Source organism: Mercurialis annua, linkage group LG2 (assembly GCF_937616625.2).
Source record: "Mercurialis annua linkage group LG2, ddMerAnnu1.2, whole genome shotgun sequence".
NCBI lineage: Eukaryota > Viridiplantae > Streptophyta > Magnoliopsida > Malpighiales > Euphorbiaceae > Mercurialis > Mercurialis annua.
Window position 1 is genome coordinate 52,204,303 of NC_065571.1, and position 13,232 is coordinate 52,217,534.

Below are 13,232 nucleotides of genomic sequence, written 5' to 3' on the forward strand. Positions count from 1 at the left end.
ACACTTTTACAAGTTTAATCAATGGTCCTCCATCAATTATTAGCCATAAGAAACACCTAAACTAAATAGACACTAAAAATAATGATAGTCATATCTTTCATATCTCAAAACACAAGTTTTATTATTACTAATTACTACTAATACTTTCAACTCAATCCCAATTGCTATAAATAAACTTAATTATTCTAAAAAGTAATTCAACAAATTGAGTAGGTCAAATTGAGGGGGGATTTCGTAATTATGCAATTTCCCCACTTTAATTTTGTTTGTCGTCTTTTTGATGTACATAAATTAATATAGTATATTTTTTTGTGGCGCTGATTATTAATATTATTATTATATTTTATTTTTCGATTACCTTTCTCTAACCCAGAAAAATAAACATAAAATAAGCCAAACAAAAGAAATAAAGTTGAGAGATAGAGATAATTACTTCAACACACACACACACAAATAATAAAAAAAATAAAAAAAAAGCTCGTCAATCAATCAATCCACCAAAATTGAAGCTTTAATTCTTCACTGTTAAAATTATTTTTCCGATCTTGACTGTTATCTCCAGCTATGGATCCATTTGATTTGGTTCGCAAAGGTTCAATTATGATATACGCTTTTTTTTTGTTATAGATCTTTCGTATTTGTTTTAATTCTTTGTTTTAATGTGTTTTTTGAGCTAATTTTGACTTTTTTTAATGTTGAATTTTTTGAGATCTGTGTTAATTTTGTTCTGTGGATAAGGTTAGCTTGTTTTAATTGTGCTGGATTGTTTGAGCTATGAATTTCGTCTGATTTTGTGTAAAGTTTTGGTTCCTTTTTGATTATCTATTCTAGGTTTTAATTAATTAGTTTTTTTTTTTTAAAAAAATTAATGCATTTTTTTTGTTTAATTTGAGTAGTTGTGTATTTTTTTTGCTAATTGTATTTAATTGAGCTTGTTTACTGATTTCCTTTTATGTTTTTGATTGCTATTATTGAGGTTTAGCTTCTTGTGTTTGTTTAGTGTGAGTGAGTAATTTAATTATGGGTTGTAAAGATGAGACGGTGATTTAAATAAAAACAATTATAGTAAAGTTTCTGTAAAGAATGGTGTTTAGTTAAGGAAATTGCAGTTTTAGCATTATTTGATGTAAGGTTTTACTGAGGTTATTTGTGGAATGAAGTGGACTGTGTGCATGTGAATATTGCTAGTTTGTCTGATTGACCAGTGCCCAGTCAGTATGTAATAAAATAAAACTGTTTTTTTGCAGGTTTTGGATAAAGCCTGCTGCCGAATTTTTAAGTTAGCTTATGTTAAAGATCTTTAATGCATTTAGAGTAGTTTTTATTTCCATTTTGGTAAAGAAATGAGCTTGTCCAAGAAAGTTTCTCAATCCAGTGATACCAAGTTAAATATTCCCAACAAGGCAATTGCTTTGAATCCAAATGCAGCAGAATTTGTTCCCTTTTCCCTCAGGTCTTCATCTTCTCCATCTGGAAGTTCATCGAATGCGGCAGCTTCATCAGCAAGGTTTGCTACTTCTGGGACTATAGGGAAAGCAGTTCTTGATCGGTCCGAGTCTTCTATTTCCACTACTTCTGATGAGGAGGCTCATCAATTCTGGCGCCATCAGCTCCCTGATGATATCACCCCTGACTTTAAGGTCATGGGTGAAGATGAATCTCAGGCACTTGGAGGGCTTTCTTTAGCGGGTCTGTCCTTGCATGACAGCAATGAAGTTCCAAAGTTCCCTGCTTCTCTTGGCGGTGGGTATATATTAACCGAGCAACAGGAACCATCCCCACGGCATTTAAATGGTAGCAGCTTCAGTGACAAGATGAGATATGCCAGTGCTATAGCTTCTTATGGAGAAGATCCAACTTCAGCAGTTGGCTATTCGAATTTGTCAACTAAGCTTTGGGACAAGCATATAGTTACCAATGATGAGCTTCTCGGAAATGGTAGGGAGGTACATCAATACAATGGGAATTCAAGACCTGGGTTCATGAATGATATGTTAGGTGAACATGCAGTAGTCGACGAAACCGATATGAACCCTCTGGAGTTTTTGGCCTCCAATTTCCCTGGATTTGCTGCTGAAAGCCTTGCTGAAGTTTACTTTGCAAATGGATGCGACTTAAATCTTACGATGGAGATGCTTACTCAGCTAGAGGTAAATTCCTCTACTGCTGGTAATTTCTTTATTTGAATTGGGTGTTCTTGGTTTCTTAGCAGCCAGAAGACAATGTAGCGCACATACTAATCTATGAAGTATTTTTAATTTCATCTGATGTTTAAGCTGTCAGGTGTTTGATGGTTTGCCCTCGACACATTATTGGCGATGCATTGATCATTATGGAAGCAGTTACTGCTTTTTTCAAGAATTAGAACATTGAAAACAATTTTCGAGAAACAAACAGCTGATCATTCCATGATTATTATCGTATTAGAGTAATTACAAAATGCTTCATAAAGTGTGCTATCTATTTTTTGCTTAGCAACAGTATCATGGTAACTCTTCAGGAATCACTTCTGATGCCTCCATAGTTTCTCAGCGTCGCATTTGGCTATAGGAATAGATTTATCATGAAACTGTTCATATGTTTTAAACTATGTAGGAATGCAACTGTGAATCTGTTAGTTAGATGGTAATGGCGATGATCTATGCCTTTTATGCCTTATTTTGTCAGGAAAGAGCCAACTCCCATAAGAGTTCTGAGGTGACTTAGTACTAAACTCCTACTGTAAGCTTTAAGTGCAGCCTCTGGTTGTTAAGACATAGTGGCATGGTAAATAGGTTTTTTTCTGTGATATTAATGTTTGTACTTGTCTTGCTAGTCGTGTCAAACTCACTAGTTGGTATATATGCTTGGGCTTGATCTCTGAAATACATAAGGGCATGAACTTCTATAGATTATTAATTTTGTAATTTTCTCAACACAAGTTTAAAATTCCCCATTTGTGAAAATTATTTATTTTACATAATGTCTTATGTTGTAGCTTCAAGTTGATGGCGGTTTCAATCAGAATATGAACTCAAAAGCATTGTCAGCTCCCAATCTCAGCGCCTTGGACTTTCCAGCACTTCCTGTGCATGATAGTCAGAATAGTCCTTCAAAATATGCTGGAGATGATATTCAGCAAAGTGGCAATCCTTATCGTTCTTCCGAGAAAGAGAATTTACTTTTATTCAAGTCCAGTTCTTCTATCCCATCTAGAGCTGGTGCTGTAGATTTTGCTTCAGCTGTCAGGAAGTTGGCATCTCAAGATTCCGGCATATGGAAGTACGAAAGAAATGGTTCTGCTGATTCAACTGTTGGTTCAAGCAGAAGCTCTCATGTGTTAGCTAGCGCGTATAGTAGTGGGAATGGGAGAAGCATTTATTCAGACCGGGTGCAAAATCGTGGCTCAGCTCGAGCAGCTCCTGTCTGGCTTGAAACTGGAGAAGCAGTGGGTAATGTTCCTCACTGAATTAACTACTTGCATTTATACATCTGTTATTTGTGAGACAAATGAATTCTGCATATATATTTGCTTTAACATTGTTGGATGGCAGCAAATATGTACTCCGGGTTGCGGGAAGAAGCTCGTGATCATGCACGATTAAGGAATGCCTATTTTGAACAGGTAATCATCAACTCGTTGAATACATGGTTGCTTATTAGCGATAATGCAACATGGTCTTGCAGTACAGAGATTGAAACGCTGTCTATACCTCTTGGCAGTTGTTCTTAATTCAGGGTAATATAGGCCTACTAATCTACTTTTTGTGATAGCATCTCTAATTGAAAGTGAACTACAGTGTTTTCTTATTTTAACTTGCAAAGCTGCTGGGATGTTCAGATTACTGAATCTAGAACAAGCTGCAGTTGTGCGTGCAGGCACTGAATCAGTCTAAAACATGCCAAGGATCAATGTGTCAAACTGATAGATGAGCTGATGTTTAAAAAAAATTTAGGCAAGCTTTTCTAGATATAATCCGATTGCACCTCTGCTGCAGACAATTCCATGTAGATCACGTTTATTAAAATTTCAAAAACATGCTTACTATGTGGTGACTACTACTCTGAACTATATATGCGCTTGTGTACCAATGCTTTCAATTTCATTATCTAAGTTGCATACGATTCAGCTGAATTTATTATTGAATAAATGCAATGATTCTTACATCTTGAAACAGGCACGACAAGCATACCTCATTGGAAACAAGGCTGTAGCCAAGGAACTGAGTGTGAAAGGACAGCTGCACAATATGCATATGAAAGCAGCTCATGAAAAGGCTCACGAATCTATATATCGCATGAGGTTTGTCCATTTTTGCTACTCTTACTTGATCTCAGCCTTGACCAATAGATTGCTTCTTTGTAGCATTCTTTTAACTCATGGCTGTGACAAGCTGCAGTCTTGAGATTGTGAGGTGAATTTACTTCTGGTAGTCCTTACTAATGCGGTACTGCCTATTTCTTGTCAACGGAATAAGGTAGATGTTGATATAGTGAATAGTTATTTTCCCTCGTGCTTCTCATTTCGTTGCTGCCAATTGTTTTACATGGGAATTCTCTTCTACTAGTATGAACAATGGATTTTCTTTATATTTCTTTGAAGAAACTCATTCGCAAACAATTTGCGAGAGACTAAATTTAAATATTTTAGATCCTATTTCTTTGTTATTACTGAGATGCTGGTGCACAATCCTTCTGATAATTTTACTGCATATGAACTGAATTTTGAATCCGAAAATCAGGTCTAATTTCTTCAACATTGGTTCCTAGAGCTACATTATGAAAAAAAAAATGGAGTTGGGTGGTTTTGATTTGGGTATGTCATGATTTTATTCTCTTATTGTGCTTATGAGCTCCTCCCCATTTTTTGTTTTCCTTTTATAATAATTCAGGAACCCAGTTAGTCCCGAGATGCAGGGAAATGGGAGAGGACATGAGCGGATGATAGACCTTCACGGTTTACATGTAAGTGAAGCAATCCATGTGCTAAAGCACGAACTTAGTGTTCTGAGGAGCACAGCTCGAGCTGCAGATCAGCGCCTGCAGGTTTATATCTGTGTTGGGACAGGTCATCACACGAGGGGTTCCCGCACTCCAGCGAGACTCCCAACTGCTGTTCAGCAATATTTGCTTGAAGACGAGGGACTTGACTACAGTGAACCACAGCCGGGGCTGCTTCGAGTTGTGATCTACTGAGTCAAAAACTTGACAATGTGAGGTATAGGAGTTTTTTTTTTTGACAGAATGCAAAATCCAAGCCGTAGTCATCAGTCAAATCATTATTGTATCTGTACATGAGAAGAGATGGAAGACAAAAGTAGTCGAAAACCTGAAAAAAAGGAGAAAAAAGAAAAGGAAAAAAAAACTTTAAGGTAAAAAGGAGGAGAAAACTTAGGGTAAAAGAATGGAAGGAAGAAGTGTATCATTAAGGTTTAACCGGTTGACAGCAGCAATATTTTCGGGACGGAGCCTGCTGAACTTTTGCATTTTGTTAATTTTGTACCTTATTTTTTGTTACATTTATTTCCTTTTTCTTTTTGTAATTCTCAGATGTAACTGATAGAATTGAAATTACATGATAGTACAATTCTTCAAGGGTGACTGCTGTGTGGTGTCTGGGTGCTAAAACATAATCAAAAAGAGGGACCAAAGAAGTCTCAAACCATGAACAATCTGTTGAGAAACCATGAGAGAACTTCGTAATACAACATTCGCTAAAGATCAATTACGAATATATTTTGGATAAAAACATCCATAAGCCAGATATTTTGACTTGTGTTACCACTTCAGCATAAATTATCCAATAATTTTATGCTATCTCGATTCTAATTTAAATTAATTCTTCGATCGTTTTTTACTAGAGTAGAGAGGATGAAATAAGTCAAATTAATTGATATTTTAGGACAAATTTATAGGGTAAAATGAAGGAAAATTTACACCCTATACTATGAAAATTGAAAAGGCAACATATTTATAAAATACTACCTCATTTTTCGCTTTACAAATAATATTACAAGTTTCAAAAAAAATAATAATACTACATTTCTAAAAATATTTGCAAAAATACTATCTTTTCATCTTCTTTCCTTCTTAATTTTTTTTTCAAATCCTAATTTATTTCTCTTACTTTATTAAAATGTCCACCACCACCACCATCGATCTTTATCTTATAGACCTTGTCGTCACCCTTTGTCATGTTTCCGCTGCCCCGCCGCTCGTCAGCTCCTCCACGCCGCCACTCCTCACATCGTAGCCACCCGCTGCTCCTCGACGTTGTCGTTTCAACTTGCCATTTCTTCGAGCCGCTGCCGCTCGTCGGCCTTCACTCGTTTTACCTTTTCAGATAAGTTGTAAAATTTAGATTGAAGCATTAATAAAATAAAGTCGAGGTACAAAATATTATTAGATAATTTAGATTTGAAGGGGCAAAACAAATTAAATGCCAATTTTTTTTCCAAAAGTCATGAACTTCACCTTAATTGATCTTTTATGCCAAGTTCAGAAAGAAAAGTAAACCTTTGTTGCAAATAAAACGAAGGGATGTTTTAATATAAAATTGGCTGTACAAGGATTTCGTAATGAGTTTAGCCTAATTTAAATTATCGAAATGTAATTACGATTCAAGAGTAATTAATTCACATTTAATTATTATTATTATTATTATAATTGGTAAAGCATATTTTTATTTAAATCAATTAATGATAATATTTTTTAATATATAGTTCAATTAAAAATAAAAATAAATCTATAAACTTATTTATTTTATACATATTTTATTTAAAATGAACGTAGAAGACCCTTTGTTCTAATTTAAATGAAGATATGGCCGAGCTGAAAATTTGAAGTTTGGAGGGAAAATTGGACATAATGCAAATCCAAACCAGACATGTTCATTCAATCCAATCTCAAACCCAAACCCAGACCCTCCATCTCCTTTCTATTCTCCTCTATTTTCCATTTCTCTTCCACATCTCTACCTTCCTCACACTCCTCCTCTTCCTCCCAACACTTCACTCTCCTACGCGCCGCCGTCTCCGCCTCCAATTTATCCCTCGGAAAATGCATCCATTCAAACATTATCACCTCCGGCCTCGCCTCAGATTGCTTCTTGACCAACAATCTCATCACCATGTATTCAAAGTGCGGCTCTATCTCGTCTGCACGCCAGGTGTTCGATAGAACTCCTGAACGGGATCTTGTTACTTGGAATGCCATTCTAGCTGCTTATGCGCGATCAGATGAGCCCGTAATTGATAATGTTTCTGAGGGTTTCCGTGTTTTTCGCCAACTCAGAGAGTGCTTTGTTTGTACTAGTAAGTTGACTCTGGCTCCGGTGCTTAAACTGTGTTTGGTTTCTGGGTCTGTTTGTACTTCCCAGGCTGTTCAAGGGTATGCGGCAAAACTTGGTTTGGTATGGGATGAATTTGTATCCGGGGCGTTGATTAATATTTATTCGAAATTTGGGTTAGTTAAGGAGGCTAGAGAATTGTTTGACAGGGTGCAAGAGAGGGATGTGGTTTTATGGAATGTAATGCTCAAGGCATATGTGGAAATGGGTTTAGTGATAGAGGGGCTTCTTTTCTTTTCGGAGTTTCACCGGAGTAGTTTGCGTCCTGATGATGCTAGTGTGCGCTGTATTCTTAATGGGATATCTGAGGTTGGTAATGGTTTAGATGTAGGAAAGATGTATATGGAGCAGATTCAGGCTTATGCGACTAAATTATTTTTCTATAATGATAGTTCAAATGTGGTTATTTGGAATAAGAAAATGTCTGACTGTATCCAAGCTGGTGCATTTCGATCTGCTGTGGATTGTTTTACTAAAATGGTTAGATCGTCACATGTGAGATTTGATGATGTGACGTTGGTTGTTGTTCTGGCTGCAGCTACTGGTACTGGTGACCTAAAGTTAGGACAGGGAATCCATGGTATGATTTTGAAATCTGGTTTTGAAAATATAGTTTCTGTTGCTAACAGTCTTATCAACATGTATTCAAAGATAGGGTTTGTCTCTCTTGCAAATAAAGTGTTTACTGGCATGAATGAGTTAGATTTAATTTCATGGAACTCTATGATATCATGCTATGCACAGAATGGTTTAGAGGAGTCCTCGGTGAATCTACTTATTGGTCTATTACGTGATGGCCTTCAACCAGACCATTTCACACTGGCCAGCGTGCTGAGGGCTTGTTCCTCACTTACAGAGGGGTTGTTTCTTAGCAAGCAGATTCAAGTTCATGCCATAAAAACCGCTATAATTACCGATAGTTATGTCTCAACTGCTCTAATAGATGTTTATTCTAGAAGTGGATCAATGGAAGAGGCAGAGTTTCTTTTTGAGAATAAAAGTAAATTTGATTTGGCGACATGGAATGCAATGATGTTTGGATACGTAATCTGTGGTGATAGTCATAAAAGTTTGGAACTTTTATGTTTGATGCATGAAAAGGGGGAAACTTTTGACGAAATCACATTAGCAACTGCTTCTAAAGCATGCGGTGGGCTGGTAAGTTTGGAACAGGGAAAGCAAATTCACGCTCTTGCTATAAAATTTGGTCTAGACTCGGACCTATTTCTCAGCAGCGGCATACTTGATATGTACATTAAATGTGGAGACATGGCAGATGCACACTTGTTATTTAACAACATCCCTCTGCCTGATGATGTTGCATGGACATCTATGATTTCAGGATGTCTCGAAAATGGAGATGAGGATCGCGCACTATCTGTATACCATCAGATGCGGCTCTCTGGAGTCTTACCCGATGAATATACTTTTGCTACCCTTATCAAGGCCTGCTCTTGTCTAACAGCATTGGAGCAAGGAAGACAAATTCATGCAAATGTGATCAAGCTTGACTGTACATCCGATACGTTTGTCGGGACTTCACTCATTGATATGTATGCCAAATGTGGGAATATCGAAGATGCTTACTCTTTATTCAAAAAAATGGATACTGTCCGAAACATTGTGTTGTGGAACGCCATGTTGGTGGGTCTAGCTCAACACGGACATGGCGATGAAGCTCTTCATTTATTTGACATTATGAACTCTCATAATATTCAACCTGACAAAGTTACCTTTATTGGCGTCCTTTCTGCCTGTAGCCATTCTGGCCATGTTTCTGAAGCGTATAGCCATTTTCATTCGATGCAGACAGATTATGGTATTGACCCTGAAATTGAGCACTATTCTTGCCTTGCTGATGCTCTAGGCCGTGCAGGACGTCTTCAAGAAGCAGAGAAGCTAATATCATCAATGCCCTTCCAACCTTCTGCTTCAATGTACAGAGCCTTACTAGGCGCTTGTCGCGTTCTGAACGATATGGATACTGGAAAAAAACTGGCAGAAAAGCTAATAACCTTGGAGCCATCCGATTCATCAGCATACGTTTTATTATCAAATATTTTCGCGTCTACCGACCAATGGGACAGTGTAACTAAAGCCAGAACAACAATGCAGAGAAAGAACGTAAAGAAGGATCCCGGGTTTAGTTGGATAGATGTGAAGAACACGAAGCATTTGTTTGTCGTCGAAGATCGATCACATCCCGAGACTGGTTTAATATACAGTAAAGTGGAGGAAATGATGAAGAGGATCAAAGAAGAAGGGTATGTTCCTGATAAAGACTTTGTGCTTGTAAATGTGGAAGAAGAAGAAAAAGAGCGGTGTCTATATTATCATAGTGAGAAGCTAGCCATTGCATATGGACTTCTTACAACTCCTCCGACCAGCAGGCTTAGAGTCATTAAAAACCTCCGTGTCTGCGGTGATTGTCATAATGCGATCAAGTTCATATCGAAGGTTTATGAACGGGAGATTGTGGTGAGAGATGCAAATCGGTTTCATTGTTTCAAAGGTGGAAGCTGCTCTTGTGGTGATTATTGGTGACTCGGTATACTTGTCTATTGACTGAAGGGGTAATTTTCACTCATAGCCCCTAAACTTTTGTCGCTTTCCTATTAAGTTCCTTCTATTGCAATCTATAACAGTTTTTTTCTTGTCAAACAATTTTTTAACCGTTAGATATCTAAATTTTAAATAGTACTATAAGGTAAAAGAAATTGTCATTGATTTTGTAGATCTTATGTCGAAAAATTTGATACCAGATCGGACAAACTGGTTGAACTGAAAACCGACTAGTTATACAGTCTAATTAATTTTAAAATTAAACTCTAATCCAGTCGGGTTGGGTTGAAGCAGGTTGTCTTTCCCATGTCTTGTCTTTCCTATGAGGAAGACGATTCAACTTATTGGGAGGGCGAAGTTGGCATAGAGAAGACGAACCAGTTGCGGGTTGGAGATGGACGGTGTCATGGTCGGAGATGTTTTAATGTCGGAATGAGTTTGATGGTTTTTATATTTTTAAAAATATTTATTAAATTTATTGTGTATTTATTAAATTTATTTATTTTAGTTAAAGGAATTAAGAATTCATTTTAGTTTTAAATTGATCGTGATTTGCATCAAATTTTAAAGATGGAGCACTTAGATTTTTACGAATGTAAAAAAGAATACTACAATTTCATTATCAGACTTAGTTTCTTTTGAATAATTTCATCTCTGGAGTAAACAAATAGTCATAAATTGAAAATTTAGGATATAATTAATTACGTACTCATCTCTTTTTTTCTCTGAAAAAATCCTAGCCGTCCATAACTCTTTTCTCAATTCTTCTTGGGCTGCCGTCAATGGTTTAGGTAATGCCATTGACGGTAGCCATCTTTTTTTTTATGTTATTTTAATTTCATATAGTATAATAAGTAGCCAAATTTTTTTCATTTTTTTCTTGATGGATTAACATTTATCGACGAAGCGCAAATTCAATTTAAATTTTCATAAATCAAGAATCGAAGATAAATTGGAGATCTTTCAACAACAAAGATGAAATTATTCATAGGCTATAGTAGTTTTTTTATTGTTTTAGTATTATATTTTGTTTTGAGAATTCTATTTTGTCCTTTCTATATGAAGAGTTTGTTGTCCTTTCTATATGAAAGGTTGTTGTCCCTTTTTATGAAGGGTTTTCATGTGTTGGTTGTATCCGATGTCATGGTTGCAGTTTCTGATTTTATAAATCAGAGTTTGCAGGTGGTGGTGAAGATTGAGCGAAGAACGGTACTTTATTGGCGAAACAGTTAGATAATTTATTTTTTATTTTCGTAAGTAGATCTGCGAATCAGATAGCATGTTGTTTGTTCCATGTCAGGTCATCGGGTTTAGTTTTCAAATTTTCCCGAATTTCTTACAAATGTAACTGTTTCATATTCGATTAATGAAGTTTGATGAATTCTCAAAAAAAAAAAAAAAAAATTTAGGATATAATTGAAAATGGAGAATGCAATATAGGATAATGGTTGGATTGGAAAAACAATGAGGGCTGAATCAAAAACACAGAAAACGTTCCATGCAAGTTTGTCGGATATTTATCCTACACATCGTTGGTTACGCGGTGGAAGGCGCGTGAAGTAGTTGCCAAACAGAGTTTTCTGTAAAGTCTTTTAAGTACACTAAACCCCAAAATAAGTGGACGTAAATGGAAACTGGAAATAGTACACCTCGCAGCTGTTACCATATAAGCCAAACAATCGTACACTTAATGCAAGTGAGCATTTATTTATGAATAAATATATTTATAACGAACATATTTTTGAACTAGACCTATAGTAGAAAATTACTAAGAGTGGTAACTTATTGGATGAAGTTACTAGTTAGAACAATTAATAGTAAAACTTGAATACACTCAAGAATTTATTTTCTTTGATGAACATTCAATTTTGTGTTCAAATTATCATAAATTGTTGGTGAGAATTAATCTTTGTTCTTTAAATGAATATGAATTTATTTTATATTGCTAGTGAAATCTAAACCAAGTGATTAGATTTTTCAAGTGCATTCATCGCATTCAAATTCAAAACTGATTTAACGTGTGTGTATATATATATATATATATATATATATATATATATATATATATATATAATCTATAAATTAGATATATCTTAAAAAAAATATCCATATTGAAAGGTGATTTTTAATAATTAGTGTAAGTTTTTTTTTCTTTTCAAAACCAAAGATTCAATTTTTAGTAAATAGAACTCTCAATCCACAATTGATGAATGAACAAAAACTTTGATTTTAAGTCAAACCATTATAAATGGTTAAAATTTTTTTTTTTACTAATATTTTTATTATTTTTCATTTTTGTTCTAAACAATATTAGTTTTTAAATTCTATTCGCCCCTTTAAAATTGATAAAGAAATTTTACTAATATACTAATTAGTTGAATGATTATAATAATATTTAAAATTTTGATACTTTTAAAGTTCCCAAAACAAAAAAGTATCGTAATTTTTGGAAATTGGAATGAAATCGATCGTCGGAATTTATGATTGTAGTTTTGATTAATTAAATAAAATACAGATGTAATTGTTACACACTTTTAATAATTTTAATCCATAATTGAAAATACATCACTAAAGATCTAATTCAATGAAAAGTTTGGAAATTTGAATAGATCATTTAAATTTATTATAGTATTATAGTTCTCATTAATTATTTAATAAATAATATATTTGTAATTAACTTATTATTAATATTTTAATAATTTTTAATGCATAATTAAAAATAAATATCACCGAGTATCGAATTTAATAAAAATAAAAGATAATAACATGGTTTTTTCATAAATTTAGTTGAGGAACCTTTAGAAATATTAAAACTTATATTTAATTTATTTCAAAATAATTTTAATGCATATAAATGTAAAACTAATTTAGATCTTTAATGTTTTGAATCGACTCTCAATTAGGGGTGAGCACGGATCTTGGATATCTCCAAAACCGAACCGAAAACCGGACCGAAAATATCCAAGACCGAAAAATATCCGTTGACCATTGACTTTCCCCGAACCGAACCGTACCGAAAATTTTATTGGTACGGTTCTGGATCTTTTATAAATAACCGTACCGAGAACCGAACCGAACCGTACCGAACCGAAGTACCGAAATTATATATATATATATATATATATATATATATATATATATATATGTATATATATATATATATATGTATATATGTATGTATATTATTCTAATTTTCATTTGGTTATTATATTTGTATTAACTTTGAATTACTAAAAATTAAAATTGTTTTATAAAATTAAATAATATATATTAAAAATATTAGTCTATATATATAATTTTTTTATTAATTTACATAAAAACAAAATACTTATATATTTCAATG

At 34.3% G+C, this 13,232-nt stretch overlaps 1 protein-coding gene across 1 annotated transcript; it reads left to right on the forward strand.

Moving 5' to 3' along the window:
• The first annotated feature begins 351 nt into the window (after positions 1-351).
• LOC126668710 (pentatricopeptide repeat-containing protein At4g33170) lies at positions 352-10,430 on the forward strand. Its single transcript, XM_056104709.1, has 8 exons — positions 352-592; positions 1,248-2,150; positions 2,978-3,431; positions 3,534-3,604; positions 4,158-4,282; positions 4,872-5,172; positions 6,860-9,900; positions 10,184-10,430. The coding sequence occupies exons 2-7, from the start codon at positions 1,344-1,346 to the stop codon at positions 9,869-9,871; spliced, it is 4,770 nt and encodes a 1,589-aa protein (XP_055960684.1). The 5' UTR covers positions 352-592; positions 1,248-1,343; the 3' UTR covers positions 9,872-9,900; positions 10,184-10,430.
• Positions 10,431-13,232: the final 2,802 nt, after the last annotated feature.